The sequence below is a fragment of the Erinaceus europaeus genome, chromosome 11 (genome assembly GCF_950295315.1).
Source record: "Erinaceus europaeus chromosome 11, mEriEur2.1, whole genome shotgun sequence".
Lineage (NCBI taxonomy): Eukaryota > Metazoa > Chordata > Mammalia > Eulipotyphla > Erinaceidae > Erinaceus > Erinaceus europaeus.
The window spans coordinates 97,715,939-97,732,627 of NC_080172.1; the positions used below are offsets into that span (position 1 = coordinate 97,715,939).

The following is a 16,689-nucleotide window of genomic DNA, read 5'->3' on the forward strand; positions in this document are numbered from 1 at the left end:
ATATGTCATCAGCAGCTGAAACAGCATTTAGCTCATGGTAGGTTTTTAATAAATATTTATGGGGCTGGGCAGTGGTGCATCCAGTTAAGCACACATAGTACTATGCTCAAGGACCCAGGTTTGAGCTTCTCCTCCCTACCTACAGTAGGGATGTTTCACAAGTAGTGAAGCAAGTCTGAAGGTGTCTGTCTAACTTCTTCCCTCTCTCGATTTCTCTTTGTCCTATCGAATAAAAAAAAAAAAGAAAAATAAAAGGAAAAAAATGGCTGCCGGAAGTGGTAGATTCATAGTGCAGGCACTGAGCTTCAGCAATAACCATAGAGGCAAAAAATAAAACAATAAAAATAAGAATTATAGGTAAAATAGATAATGTAGTCCTAAGCAATGTAGGAGTTTTTCATATTTTTTAAAGATTTTATTTATTTATTTATGAGAAAGATAGGAGGAGAGAGAGAAATAACCTGACATCACTCAGGTACGTGTGCTCCCAGGGATTGAACTCAGTACCTCATGCTTGAGAATCCAGTGTTTTATCCCCTGTGCCACCTCCTGGGCCACAGTTTTTCATATTTTTTTTATTGATTTAATAATGATCGACAAGATCATAGGATAAGAGGGGCACAATTCCCACCACCAGAGTTCTGTATCCCATCCCAGGATCATTATGGGGAACAGAAGATGGAAGGTCTGGCTTCTATAATGTCTTCTCCGCTGGTCATGGGCATTGGCAGGTCGATCCATACTCCCAGTCTGTTTCTATCTTTCTCTAGTGGGGTAGGGCTCTGGGGAGGCAAGGTTCTAGGACACATGGTGAGGTCTTCTGCCCAGGGAATTCGTGTTGGCATCATGGTAGTGTCTGCAACTTGGTGTCTGAAAAGCATTAAGATATAAAAGCAGAACAAATTGTTTAATAATCAGTAACCTAAAGGTAAGAACATAGCAGATGACTTGCTCAGTCGGTAGAGCATGAGACTCTTAATCTCAGGGCCATGGGTTCATGCCCCACGTTGGGTGCCATTTGTTATAAGTGAAAAATAAAAGACTTGGCTGAAGCTTTTAAAGGACTTGGCTGTGACACAGCTGGGAGCAGGTTTAAACAATCAAAGCTTTATTAGGGCAGTGCGAGATGTATATTTTAGGTACTGCAAAATAACCACTTATTGGCAGAGATATAGGTAACTCATTATGGCTGTAGAAGTGTCATAAGAGTTTACTAGCTAGCTGAGTCACATGTTTTCAGATCTCAGGAGAGCAGTCATGGTGTGCACCTCAAGTACCCTCAGCCAAGATGCATCTGAGCAGGAGAAGCAGAGGCCAAAAAGGCCAGACTTCTGCCTGGCTGTGCCTAAGTCTGTTCGATCTATCCACAATCCCTGTGCATTTGTGCAGATTGTCATATGCTCTTTTGCCAGGTTGACATCAGCCATGTGCTGTGTCCAATTTTCTATCGTCAGCCGGTATACTGTGTTACAGCAACCTCCTGCCTTGGAACAGCAGATTGGCCCATGCTCCTCAAACTCATTTGAATTTTATCCATTCTTAGACTGGATTACTCCATTTATTATAAGAGCCTAAACATTTTTGTTAGTTTGTTGTTGTTTTTCATAAGGAACCAAGAGCATAAAATAAGATATGGCTAGTTTTTTTTTTAATCACATAAATCACCTGACTTCATTTCTAAATATTTTAATCATTTTTATTTTCATCAGCTTTTGTTGACTATGAAAATAATTGCAATTAAGTAATATGTATGTAAATTTGTAGACCTAGCCACAGATACACATTATCCTTGTTTCCCAATGCAACTTAATAGATTGTCAAGACAGAAAATTAGTACTCATCACCAAGGAAAAAGTCATTATCAAGAAAAGTCAAGTTAAATATACAACACTGCTACTTGTTATTCTTAATTGCAGAAAGTTTTAGTTGACTCCACCTCACACATAGTAATGATGACATTAATTTTACACATTTTTGGCGGGTCTATTTTACCATCTGAATGGAGACCTTTTTCTCAGACTTTTTTTTTTTCTTCTGTGGGGTCTAATTTATAGACTACAGTGTTACTAAGAGTAAAGAGTTCAATTCCATCTTCTCTCTGGAAAGTAATCTTGAGCAAGTTGATTAATCATGTTTTCTTTCTTTTGCTCTGTGGTAGAAGCCTTTCTCCACTGTCCAAACAATGTGGATCAATAGCTAACTTACACTGAGTATTTAATATGGTTCAGACTCTAAGAACTAACTGTTTTGTTGCTTTCTCTACACCAAGCCTGTTTGGTGTTAGTAAACCTGTTTCAGAGATGAAGAAATTGAGATTCAGAGTTGGACATTACTTGGCTGTGAAAACACACCTTGTATGTTGTTGAAGTAAACTCTTGAACCTTATCTCTTAGACTCCAAAACCAACACACTAAACTGATAGCCCACACTTGAGCTTCACATTAGAGTAACATGTGAATTGATAAGCCTTTCCATGTCCAGATCCCAACACAGTGATTCAGATTTTGTTGGTCCGTAATAAAATCTTTTGTACCCTCTGCTATTTCTTTCCTTTTCCTTTCCATTTTTTATTGGATTAAGACAGAAATTGAAAGGTAAGAGGAGGGAATGGGAATCAAAAGGCAGATAGACAACTGAAGCTCTGCTTCACTGCTTGTGAAATTTCACTCCCGCAGATGTGGGGGTGGAGAGCCTGCCTCCCATCTGAAGAAATGCATAGTGATTTTTTAGCACATGGGAGAAGGAGCTCAATTCTAGTGAGCCAAAGGAGAGCTACTCTTGAGTTCAGGCTGGAAATGAGTCTTCTCATAAAAGGAATTAGTAAGTAGTTAGGCAGGTCATTTAAAGGGAGATAACAGGCTGAATAAGAGGTTAGAAATGGTGTGCAAAGACGGATCAAAAAGGGTTCTCTGTGCTCCAGTGGTAGAAATATCTTGGCTGTCTCAGAGCAGGAAGATATCATCAGATCTGCATTTTAGCAATGTAATGTTGCCTCCTATGTAGAAAATGGACTAAGTGGAGAGATGAGTTGCAAGGAGCTATTTAGGAGGGCATTTTAGTAATTCAAGCAAGAAGAGATGGTAGGAGCTAGGGCCTTAGGTATAAGCTACAGGAATGATGAGAGGAGCTTTAGCCAATCAAGGGAGCATGGCTCTGTAGGACCTGACCTTTTATCTTTCTAATTCTAGCATTCAATTTTGAAGACTGACTCTGGGAGTTCTTCCTCAAGAAGGGGGTATTAATTTTGTGGTCTTTTTACTCCCGGAAAGAGGGAGCTGCCTACCTCTTCACTGTTCCTGCTCCCTTTTGCCACACACTGTGTGCTTTGAATGATGTCCATAGGTCTGAATCTGATGAAATGTTTAAACCTCACTCACCCACCCATGCACACATACACATATTTTTTCCTCCTTCATGAAAGTAAAGCACTACCACCTCCAGCTTTTACGGAGAGAGATTACTGACACTGGGGGGGGGGGGGGAGCAATATTACCCCCTTTTTTTTTAAAGCATATTGCAACTTTCAGTAGATGAAAAATGTGCATTTGCAATTCATTGAAGGCAATGAGTAGTTTGTTCTTGGGTTACCGTAGCAACTGCTCAATTAAGTGAAAAAAAAAAGAAGAAGAAACAAATGTACCGTCGCTTCTCTTGAACATTGCATTCTTGGAAAAAAAAATAATAATCCGTGAGTTATTTCCCCCTCAAGGTTTTCCTGAGTCTTTGCATTTCAATCAGCATGGCCTAGTCAGTCACACACACCATGTCAGCCTCAATATGAAGCTGCTTGTCATCTGTAGTAAGAAACATTCAAGCCACAGACTTTACCTGAGAATGCTCGTGGTAATGTTTGCTGACTCTCTTTCACAGAAAGCTGTTTTGATAGATTTTGATTTTTAAGGTAGAGTAAGGTCTGTGTCCAGAGACTAGGGTGGAATAGTTGGTGGGTGCTAGCACTGGATCTGACTCCAAACTAGTACTAAACTAATGATGTGAGTTTGTTAAAAACATGAAAAAAAAAAATCCCTGCCCTAATAGCTAAGAAACAGAAGCTAAAATCATGACACCTTACATTTGCCCAGTAATTTATTATTTACAAAATACTTTTTAACTAACACCATCTGGTATAGCCATTGTTTTCCCCACTTTGGAAATGACACCCCCAATCTGTGCTCCACAAAGAATCTAGAGGAAGTTTTATCAAAGCACAGAACAGATGTCTTGGTCTCTATTGTTCCCAGGACAGGGCATGAACCCATCTGTGCTGTGGGACCCTGCAGGATGCCACAATACTGTCCTCCCAGCTATCTACACTTACCCTGCTTCAGCTTCTCTAGACTCTGGAATGCTCCTTCTTCATGTGTCTTTGCATCAGCTGAGAAGTTTCTCTTACATAAGCTTGCATTTCCCTATCCACTGCCTTCTTTTCCTACCTGATAAACTCTGAGCACACCCACTGTACACTAAAACTCCTATCCTTATATAACATGCACTTAACTCTACCATCAGTTAATACGAGTCTCCCTGACTGAACAGGAAGCTCCATGAGCACAGGGGCCAGGCCTGTTAACTCACTGGTGCGCCTAGCCCAGCCTGGTGCCTAGCAGAGCAGGCCATGAGCATTGAATGAAAGCCTCAGTGACATGACCAAGAGCTCACAGAGTTTGGAATCAAACGCAGGTACTTGGGGATTTAGTACCCTTACTATCTCTAGCAGGTGTCAGAAATGGTAATGTTCTCCCTTATTTAAAACATTGCACAAGGAGCGGTGTGGGCAGTGCCAGGAAGCAACTGAATAAAATAAGAATTAAAATAAATAAAATATTGCATAAATATAAGGCATTGAAATCTAAAGAAGAATATAGTAATTTCTGTGGGACAAGATTAACTTAGATGTGATGTCTAACAATAGTAACTCCCCTGGAATATGTGTCTGCCTAGAAGATCATTTCAAGTTCTCTTACATATTTTTTCATAGATAAGGAGAAGGTCACTTTGTGTTGCACCAAAGTAAAGGACTCTGGGGTGGGTGGGGAGGGGGGGAAAGTGTTCAAGTCCTGGAACATGATGGTGGAGGAGGACCTAGGTGGGGGGTTAGAGTGTTATGCAGAAAACTAAGAAATGCTACACATGTACCAACTACTGTATCTTACTGTCAACGGTAAGCCATTAATCCCCCAAATGTAGGGGGGAAAAAAAAGGTCACTGTGCAATGGCCATGGAGTGACAATATACACAAGAAGGACTGACAACTAATGAGCTTAGTAAAGCCTGTCAAACTACAACTAAGATATCCAAAGAAGCACTGGAGGCTCAGCCACCAAGTTGCAGACACTACTATGATCCTGTCCTGACCTTCCTGAGCAGATAACCTTGTCAACATGTCTCAGAACCTCACCTCTCCTGATCCCTACCCCACTAGGGAAAAATAGAAACAGGCTGGGGATACGGATCAACCTGCCAATGCCCATGTCCAGCGGAGAAGCAATTATAGATGTGAGACCTTCCACCTTCTGCAATCCATAAAGAATTTTGATCCATACTCCCACAGGGGAGAAGTAATAAGGGGATGATGACCAGAGGGCTCTGAATTCCAGTTCCACTGGATCCAGAACCTTGTTTTTGTCCCATCAGTAAGAGGGAAGAGGAAAAATGAAGCACACATGGAAGTTATAGTAAGTGTAGGTGTGGCTTAGAAAGCAAGTGAAGGGGAGTCGGGCTGTAGCGCAGCGGGTTAAGCACAGGTGGCGCAAAGCACAAGGACCGGCATAAGGATCCCGGTTCGAACCCCAGCTCCCCACCTGCAGGGGAGTCGCTTCACAGGTGGTGAAGCAGGTCTGCAGGTGTCTATCTTTCTCTCCTCCTCTCTGTCTTCCCCTCCTCTCTCCATTTCTCTCTGTCCTATCCAACAACGACAACAACAATAATAACTACAACAATAAAAACAAGAAGGGCAACAAAAGGGAATAAATAAATTAAATAAATATAAAAAAAAAAAGAAAGAAAGTGAAGGCAAAGCCTTAGAAGTAAATAAATTCCACATGGGGGAACCCATTTTTGCCAGAATAGCCCATTTGCTTCTCTAGTGCATGACTTTTCATTTTTCTAAATAAAAGTTTAAAATACCTGGGGGAGAAGAAAAAAAAACCTATGAGGAATACTAAAAGAAGGAGAAAAGACTTGAACAGCGAAATGAAAATCATTTGAGTCTTATAAAAACAAAAACTAAAAAGAGGTGATAGGACATATATTTAATGGAATACTACTTTTTTTTTCACAAAATAACTTTAATACTTTGTGCCTGGGCTAGCAGCATCTTGCATTGACATTCTTACACATACATAAGCATTTTATCCAAGTACAAATGTTAAAATTAGAGTAACTTAAGTATTTGCCTATACAAAGTTAGACACTAGGTTATTTTTCTTCTTGAATCATTTTTGCTGCATAGTAAATTGCAATTACATGTCAGTATGTTACTGATCTATAGAATACACTTTGAACTGTGAGGTATGACAACTCCCTATGAAAGAGAGCTAGCATGTAAACCTGAATATTTTGAGTGATTTCTTTTTTAGCTGCCATGAATGGGTAAGACAAATTAAAAAAAAAAAAAAAAAAGGAAGAAAAACAAGTCCAGCATTCAAAGATCCTAAACACTATTTCTCTAATCAATAAAAAAATAAAATCTTGTACTAATTCTCAGCAACGTCCTATCATTTCATTATTGGAACATTGTTGAGTGGACAAAGATATAAAGTAAATACTGAAGTAAAGCTAAGTTTGTTATGGAATTGTGGACTGAACCAGTTTAAAAAAAATCCGCCAGGTAACTGCTGATTTACTGTACATCAAGTTGAGCTACTTATATATAAACCCCAACTTTATAATTCAAGATTGCAGTTAAATACTTCTAACTTGCTTGAGTTATGGTAATAAGATAATTAGAAACTTCAATTTTTCTTTTTTTTTTTTTAATTTTATTTATGTATTTATTCCTTTTGTTGCCCTTGTTTTGTTGCCCTTGTTGTTTTGTTGTTGTAGTTATTATTGATGTCGTTGTTGGACAGGACAGAGAGAAATGGAGAGAGGAGGGGAGACAGAGAGGGGGAGAGAAAGACAGACACCTGCAGACCTGCTTCACCGCCTGTGAAGCGACTCCCCTGCAGGTGGGGAGCCGGGGGATCGAACCGGGATCCTTACGCTGGTCCCTGCGCTTTGCGCCACCTGCGCTTAACCCACTGCGCTACCGCCCGACTCCCCAATTTTTCTTTAAAAAGACATGCTTAACATTTTCTGACATTCTAAACTCAGATGAAGCACAACCCCTTCCCACCCCAACAATATTCTGCTCTAAAAGTTAACTGTTGGTAGTAAACTATCACGGTTTAACATTTCCCCATATATGGTGGTAGATACAAATAAAGGTAACTGCTGTTAAACATCTAATAGATAAAAAATTAATATGAATTAAACAAAATTTGAATACTGCCACTCCAGCTTGAATATTTCCAATAAAGTTTCATACTTTCAAAATGGACAGTAAGTTTTTAAAGCAATTTCATTTTAAATTCTTTGCCCAGACTATATAATGTTCAAAACTGGGTGCTATGTCATCCTTACATTATTAAAATATCCTAGGGAAAAAATCATGATTGGTTAAATGCATTGTAGCTATTACAAAACATCAGTAAAAATAAAAGAATTACAGAATCAAACCAAATAGAAGGATGAAAGAGCTACCTGAAGAGATAATCGAACATTAAATGGAAGAACAAATACAAGATAAAACAACCTTTCAGTTCTTATATAAAGAATAAACATTTTGTTCACATTAATAATGTGCTCAAGATAACAGCCCCTTTTTCTAGTGTTTGTGAAAGGCAATCTTTAATACAGTGCTGGGTAGGCACTTTAGTGACAACATAAAAATTACAGTGGTTATTAGAAAAAGTGGAAAACTGCCAAGTATACAGTAATGGATAACCAAATATGTATTTTTTGGCCAGCTACTAGAAAGGACACATGTATTAAACTAATTTTTAAAGTATCAACTGTCTGATTTAAAAAACCTAAATAATGATTCCTTTAGGCAAAATTTCTGATGAACAAAGTATCATAGATTATTAGATTGCAAGAAGGACCTTTGCTGACCTATGTAACAGTGATCTATATACAGATAAATTGTGTTATCTGGAACTGCACCACACTAACTGGAATTGCTAAACACTCAATGTAAATTTACTATATCACCACACCAAATGACCTAATCACAGAACAGAATAGACCACAATATGTTGTTTTCAGGATGGTAAAACATTGCAAGGAGAGGGAAAAATCAGAAGAATACCACCTAGGCCAACAGGAATAAACTCTTAATTAACAAAACAATTTTAATGCATTTTCATTCTTCCACTATGCTGAATTTTAAAAAGCTGTAACTTACAGAGGAAAGCAAAGCAAGTAACTTGGTGTACCTTGCATAGTGCCCCTGGTACTAATGGAACATAAGGAAATTTTCCTATCAGTAAAGCACCTCAAGAGAGGATAGAGAAAAGTGAAATACAAAGGAATTTTGTGCTACCCTAAATCAACTATAAAAAGTTAGAAACACTCCTCTCCCCCCTTACATTGTACTTCAAAAATTCTGTTCTTAGAATTTTTACATATATAAATAAAAATAGGTCACGAATCCATAAAGTGACTTTGCTGATGGGGGGAGGGGGATTTAGATTCAATGTAAAAAACCGAGTGAAACAAAGTATTCTAACATCCCATAAATCATTTTTCCCCAACAGATGCATTTATAAAAAAGGTTTTGTTCTGAGCCAGAACAACCTCACAGAATCATTAAGACAACATAAAATAAACGGGTAAATATTCCATATTTCAAATAATTTATAGATTACTTTAAACCTCATACTTTCAGTTTCAACTAATTATGGAAAAATTACATACAATATTAAAAAATTTGCTGCTCTACATTCTAATTTAGAGGTCATGAAAATTATTTTTGAAGACACAAGGCACTTTTTTTTTTTATTTAAATTTTTAATTTAAGAAAGGATTAGTGAACAAAAGCATAAGGTAGGAGGGGTACAACTCCACACAATTCCCACCACCCAATCCCCATAACCCACCCTCTCCCATGATAGCCTTCCCATTCTCTAGCCCTCTGGGAGCATGGACCCAGGGTCGTTGAGGGTTGCAGAAGGTAGAGGGTCTGGCTTCTGTAATTGCTTCCCCGCTGAACATGGGCGTTGACTGGTCGGTCCATACTCCCAGTCTGACAAGGCACTTTTCTTTGGGGGGATGAATTTAGGAAAAAATAGTGCTACATTACAGTTTTTTATATTCTAGTTAGAATTGTTTGGGCAAAAAAAAGGCTAATAAGCAAGTCTTTAAAGAAAAGGCATTAACATTTGGCTTTTAAGAAATAAAGAAAAAACTTGTTTTGAGCATCTATAAAGAAAAGCATCTTTTTGTTGATTAAACCCTGTTTTTTTCTACCTAGAGAATAAGCAAATTAGGGTGGTAATAGAAAAAAATAGTTGGATAATGTTAAAGATAGCTAGCTAGTGTCATGATTTAAATATTAAGAGATCAAGAAGTTTAATTTGTTAATGTTTCTGTAAGAGGCTCTACCATAAAATTTTACTGTAAGATTATTTTTAAATGCAATATATAGAACACAAAATTAATTTTCTTTCCAGATTTTATAAACAAATCCCCTAAATTTCATTTTAAAGTAATAACAATATCATACAAATAAATTTCAAGTATGAAAAGTGCATTATTACAATAATACCTCTTTTGTAAGTCCAAAATTCTTGGTTTAGAATAATAAAATGTAAAGTTCAAAAAAAAAAAAAAAAAGAAAGAAAAAAGTAAAACCATTATCAGTGCCATCTATTATGGAAGTCCCAACATCTCAAAATGTTGTTCATGAAGTTGCAGAGATACCTGGAAGCAACATATAATTGAAAAGAAACTGCTTGTGTTGTTACCATTTTCTCTTTCCCAAACAGAAATTCACATCCTCTATATCATGTATCTTGAGTCAGCCATTCTGTGCAGTTGCCACTTGCATGTTTCCAAAATCATCTTCTTCTTCATGTGTTCTCTTCAAACTGCCTGTAGTACCAGAATGGACAGACAGTGACCTTTCTATCTGGAGTGGAGACATCATCTGTATTGTTAATTTTGCTAGATAGATGGCTTCATATTCCTGAAGTTGATGGATAAATCCAGCATTAGGATTAATACAAAATCTCCTTTCTTGAACATAAGCAAATGCATCTCTGTATTTCATTCCAAATGTTTCCATATTGTATGCAATAACAAAGGCAGCACTTCTGGAGATCCCCGCATTTCCATGGACAAGAACTTTCCCTCCAGCTTGTAAGCTCCCATCAATAAATTCTTTAGTCATTGGGAAAAAACGTATTATATTCTCAACTGGATTATCTGCAATATCCAAGACTAAGTATCTAAATAATTGTTGAAAGTTTGGTTTAATAAAGTTAGTTTCAATATTTTGTCTTATACATATTATATGGGTTATTCCTTGTTTCTGTAACATAGGTTAACTTGCTTTTCATAGCAGAAGAGTATGGGCCTAAAAACAATCCAGGTAAAATTTCCTTCATCTCACGTCTCATAGGGTAGGTCCACTCCTCGGCGTCTTCTTTGCACTGCGGGAGGGAGGGGAACTCCAGCTTCACATCCTCCATGGCCCCGAACCGCTGGTGGGTTGGTAGGAGAGATCCGGCCTTCCCGACCCTCGGGTAGGCAGTGGCGGTGAGGGAGAAGGGCCAGAGGAGAGGACAGACGAACAGGCAGCAGGCTTACAATTCACACACACAGACAGAAGGGTCCCAGCGACCCCGGCCGCGGCCGTGGCGACAGTGATGAAGGGGAGGGTTGGGCGGCTCCTACCCGGCCGCCTTGCTGCTGTCTTCCCCTCCCCCTTCCTCCAATGGAATACTACTTAACCGCTTAAAAGGCTATATTGTGTCCTTTGGAACAAAATGAATGAAACGGGAAGTGATTATGCTTAGTGGAGTAAAGTAAGGAAGTGATGAACAACTACTGGTTGATTTCATGTGGAATATAGATAATTAAAATATGTGACCTTGGAAAAAGTATATGTATAGTAAGTGTATCTGTGAACCTGGGAGAACTATGGTGGTTACTGCTGGAGTGGGCTGGGGTACAGAACTGTGGTGGGAGAAGTGGTGTGGAATTATACCTCTGTAATCTTAAAAATTACTAATGAAAAGATAATAAAAAAAATTTAATCTGTAAAAAGAAAATGGAAGAGATAAGAAAGAGGAATCTACTCCTAAAGAAACCTCTAGTCTTGTAGAGATTAAGAGTCATGCCTGTATCAGAAGAGAAAACACAAGTAGAACCTGAACTGGAGTTGGTGGATTGCACCAAAGTAAAAGATTCTGGGGTGTGTAGGGGGGAGAATACAGGTCCAAAAAGGATGACAGAGGACCTAGTGGGGGTTATATTGTTAGATGGAAAACTAGGAAATGTTATGCATGTACAAACTATTGTATTTACTGTTGAATGTAAAACATTAATACCCCAATAAAGAAATTTTTAAAAAATTTTCAATCATGCTTTCGAATGAAGTGACTTTTGGAAAGCCTCTAAGAATTAGGGCATGTTCCTACTGCAATCATCCTTGCAATTAGAAGAGTGGAAGTATAGTCTTACCCACTACCCCTCCCACCTTTGTGAAAAGAAAAGAGGGCAGATACTGAGCCATTACCAATGATAGTGATTTAGTCAATGATGCCTGCTCAACAGCAACGACAACCAAAAAAAAAAAAAACAATATAATGAAGTTTGGAGATCTGGGTGGATAAACATGTTGAGAATCGGCTTGAGTGATATTCTCAGAAAGATCATGGTAGTTCTGCGTCCTTAACCCATGTAGCTCTTTCATCTAGCTATTACTGAATGAATGATGTCCTTTCATAATCAACTGGTAACCTAGGAATTAAAAAAAATCATGCTTGTGGAATTGCTAACCAGAAGGTACATTGGAGAAAGAAGCTTAGTCACACCTGCAGGAGGAAAGCTTCACAAGTGGTGAAGCAGTGCTGCAGGTATCTCTCTATCTCACCCTTACTCTCAATTTCTGGCTGTCTCTATCAGATAATTAAAGACACTAAAATTAAAGAGAGAGAGGGGAGACTTCCGGAGGCAGGGCTACGAGCAGCAGCAGATCTCCTTCTCTCCTCTCCTCTGCCGGATCAACTAGGAATACCAAAGGAGAATACCTGGGACCGAAACAAGACAGGATTAGAACGACTACAGGAACCCACCAAATCACTGGTGAGTGCAAACAAGTGTGGCTGGTGACAGAGAGGAGCCTAGGAAGGGATTAAGTGGCTGGTAACAGTCCGGCAGTTTATCAGTTGAGACACCACCTCTAGTCTGTTCCACCAACAAGAGGACAGCTGAAGGGAGGAGAGGACTCCCCAGAGACTCACCAAGTGCAACTCTGAGTCTCCATTGCTGCTGCCCTCAGAATCTGGAGCAGCAGCAGAGAGGGACACCAGGGGACAGAGATCTAACCAGGAAACTCAGAAGACATACACCTCAGTGGCATAGCTGTGGGGCTGTGAAAGTCTCTTTGCATAACCACTGGATTATCTCTGCCACGACTTACTTTATCTCTTGGTCAGGAGTTAGTGATTAAGCTAAGAAGCCTATTGATAGTTTAAAAGCCCTCAGGCTCCCATAGCCTACAGGGAAGGGGAAAAAAAGAGGCTTTTACACCACTGACTCCAACTCAGGGATTAAAATACTATTGAAACAACTGTTAACTTCCACCACTGTGAACCCTATAATTAACTTACTTAGACACAAGTCAATTCAGGCAGTAGTGGTCAGTAATTTGAAAAGTACTGAGAGAGGGAACTCATAACATAATAAATAAAATGGTTAAACCAACAAGAAGAAATATTGGAGAAACGAACCAGGACAAGAGTCCAGCTTCTTCTTCTAGCGTTTGCCCTTCTTCCGTAGCCAGTCAACAGCGTCAGGTTGAGCCTGATGTAAAGTTTCGAGACCTCCTTTGAATCTGGAGAGGTGGCAGTCGTTGACTATGTGGGTCCTAGTCTGTCTGTAGTCGCAGGGGCAGTTCGGGTCGTCTCTGGCTCCCCAGTGATGGAACATAGCAGCGCACCGGCCTGTTCGATAGCAATTGAGGAGGGCCCAAACATAACGTGCTAGGTCAAAGCCGGGTTGACGCTTGCAGGGATCTGTGATGAGGTGTTTGTTCTTTACCTCAGCTGACTGCCAACTCTGTTTCCAAGAGACTGGAACAGAGAAGTTCAGTGTACGCATAGGGGACCAGACTGGGTGACAAGACGTCAAGCATTGGACAGGGTGGGCGAAGATATCTGCGTATATTGGCAGGTCCGGTCGAGCGTAGACGTGGGAAATGAACTTAGATGATGCTGCATCCTGATGAATATCTGGCGGGGCGATGTTGCTGAGAACTGGCAGCCATGGGACCGGGGTGGAACGGATGGTTCCAGAAATTATCCTCATGGAATATAATTTGGAATTGACCAAGTGGATATGGGGGCTACGGAACCATACTGGGGCACAGTATTCTGCAGTGGAATAGCATAATGCCAGAGATGATGATCGTAGTGTGGAAGCGCTCGCGCCCCATGAGGAGCTGGCCAGTCTTGCAATGATGTTATTCCTCGCGCCCACCTTTGCTGCAGTTTTTATGAGATGTTCGTGAAATGACAGAGTGCGATTGAGAGTAACGCCAAGATAGACTGGCTGGGCTTCATGCCGGATTCTCGTATTGCCAAGCTGCACATTAAGCTCACGCGAGGCTGAGGCATGGTGTAGATGGAAAACAGAGGATACCGTTTTTGCAGTGCTAGGGATTAGTCGCCATTTTTCACAGTAATCAGATATCAGAGACATGTCTTTCGTGAGTGTTTCCTCGAGGATGTCGAACTTGGATGCCTGAGTTGCACAGCAGATGTCATCGGCGTAGATGAACTTCCTTGAAGAAGTTTCTGGGAGGTCATTGATGTAAATATTAAATAGCGTAGGAGCCAGGACAGAGCCCTGGGGGAGGCCACTTGAGACAAGTCTCCATCTGCTAGACTTGTCACCCAGATGCACCTGGAATCTTCTGTTTTGGAGAAGAAACGATATAGTGTTGGCCACCCACGGAGGCAGGCATCTTGAGATCTTGACTAGGAGACCACGGTGCCAAACCATGTCATAGGCTGCTGTGAGATCAACAAAGACAGCACCCGTCTTTAAATTCTTCTGGAATCCATTTTCAATGTAAGTTGAGAGGGCCAGGGCTTGTTCACAGGTAGATCTTCCTGGGCGGAAACCAGCTTGGGCGGGTGATAGGAATTTCTCTGTAAGATGAGAAATACGTGACAGAAGCAGCCTCTCAAGGAGTTTGTAACAGCTAAAAGCCCCCCAAAGGGTGAAGCACAAAATAACGAGTTGAACATTCAAACACTAGCTAAGGAAATAATCACAGGAGTGAGTAAAGAATTTGAAAGAATTGTAATCAGAAACACAGGAACAAGAATTGAGACTCAGGAAAAAACACTAATTATCTCAAGGTTATTAGAGAGCTGAAAGCTGAAATAGCTGAGCTAAGAAAACAAGTAGCTGAACAAGCTAAAACAGTATCAGAACAGGGAAACAAAATAGATGAACTCCAGAAAACAGGAGAGGGGAGAGAGAATAGAATAAATGAGGCTGAGGACAGAATTAGCAAGATCGAGGACGAATTAGAGAAAACTAAAAAAGAAGTAAGATATCTCAAAAAGAGATTAAGAGATGCTGAAAGCAACAACAGAGTCTTATGGGATGAATTCAAAAGAAACAATATACGCATTATTGGCTTACCAGAGGAAGAAAGAGAGGGAGAGGAAAAAAAGCATGCTTCAGAAGCCATAGTAACTGAAAACTTCTCTAGTCTAGACAACATCAAAGACATAAAGATTCAAGAAGCCCAGAGGGTCCCAAACAGAATTAACCCAGACTTACAGACACCAAGACACATCATATTCAGAATGGAAAGAAATAAGGATAAAGAAAGGATCCTGAAGGCTGCAAGAGAAAAACAAAGAGTCACCTACAGAGGAAAACCCGTAAGATTAGCAGCAGACTTCTCCACACAAACACTACAGGCCAGAAGAGAATGGCAAGATATCTGTCGAGTGCTCAATCAGAAAGACTTTCAGCCAAGAATACTGTATCATGCTAGACTGTCATTCAGACTAGATGAAGGCATCAAAACCTTCTCAGACAAGCAACAGTTTAAGGAATCAACTATCACCAAGCCTGCCCTGAAAGACATTCTGAAAGGTCTCCTATAAATAATCAGACCACCATAAATAGGACATATATCAAACGCTCTAAAACTCTACAAGATAGGCATTAAAATATCTTCAATATTTGATATCAATAAATGCCAATGGCCTGAATTCACCTATTAAAAGACACAGAGTAGGAAGATGGATCAGAAAACACAACCCAACAATATGCTGTCTACAGGAAACCCACCTAACTCCACGAGACAAACACAGACTTAAAGTGAAAGGATGGAAAACTATCATACAAGCCAATGGCCCACAAAAAAAGGGCAGGAACAGCTATTCTCATATCTGACACAATAGACTTGAAAATAGGTAAGAATAAAAAAGATAGGAATGGACTACTTAATGCTCAGAGGATCAGTCAATTAAGAGGACTTAACAATTATTAGCATCTATGCACCCAATGAGAAGCCATCTAAATACATCAAATGTCTACTGAAAGAGCTACAGCAATATATTAACAGCAACACAATCATAGTAGGGGACTTCAACACCCCACTCTCTCAACTTGACAGATCATCCAGGCAGAAAATCAGTAAAGACATAAGGGAGCTAAATGAAGAGATAGATAAACTAGAACTATTGGACATTTTCAGAATCATTCATCCCAAGAAACTGGAATACACATTTTACTCAAATCACATGGGTCATTCTCAAGGATAGACCATATGTTAGGCCACAAAGACAGCATCAGCAAATTCAAGAGCATTGAAATCATCCAAAGCATCTTCTCAGACCACAGTGGAATTAAACTAACACTTAACAATCAATCTGGTTACGCGCACGTATCAGCATGCATAAGGACCGGGTTTCAAGTCCCCGTTCCCCACCTGCAAGGAGGATGCTTCATGAGTGGTGAATCAAGCTGCAGGTCTCTCTCTTTCTCTCTCTCTCTCCTTTTCTATCTCCCCTTGCCCTCTCAATATCTCTCTGTCCTGTCAAATAAGATAGAAAGAAAAAAAAGAAAAAAAGATTCTTAGTACAAGCACCAAGCCCTGGCAATCAACCTGCTGGGAAAAAAAGAGAGAGAGAGATACAGGCTTTCATAAGGAGTCTGTATCCTCAACACTGCTAATGGAAGATTAGAGGCACATGTCTCTATTCTCTGGAATATCCAGTGGGTGAGAATAAGCTCTAACTCTTTATATCTTTTTACCAGGATCAGAAATAAAGAGATAGCAATTAAATAATTCTTGTAAGACTCTAGCAGTGTGATGTTATGGCCAAAATTAACTTGAAATCAGAATGGAATCTTTGCCCCCACCCCACCCCCCCTTTTTTTTTAATCATCAGA

General features: G+C 39.8%; 2 protein-coding genes across 3 annotated transcripts in view; one reads left to right on the top strand and one right to left on the bottom strand.

The window, feature by feature from the left end:
* Nucleotides 1-16,689, top strand: part of AK5 (adenylate kinase 5) — a 329,025-nt gene that overhangs the window by 202,195 nt on the left and 110,141 nt on the right. The gene's annotated exons all lie outside the window — the stretch shown is intronic.
* LOC103123547 (serine/threonine/tyrosine-interacting protein-like) lies at nucleotides 9,296-10,779 on the bottom strand. The gene is given in 2 exon segments (XM_060202194.1): nucleotides 9,296-10,585; nucleotides 10,587-10,779. Coding segments are annotated over 2 exon segments (672 nt in total). The 5' UTR covers nucleotides 10,734-10,779; the 3' UTR covers nucleotides 9,296-10,060.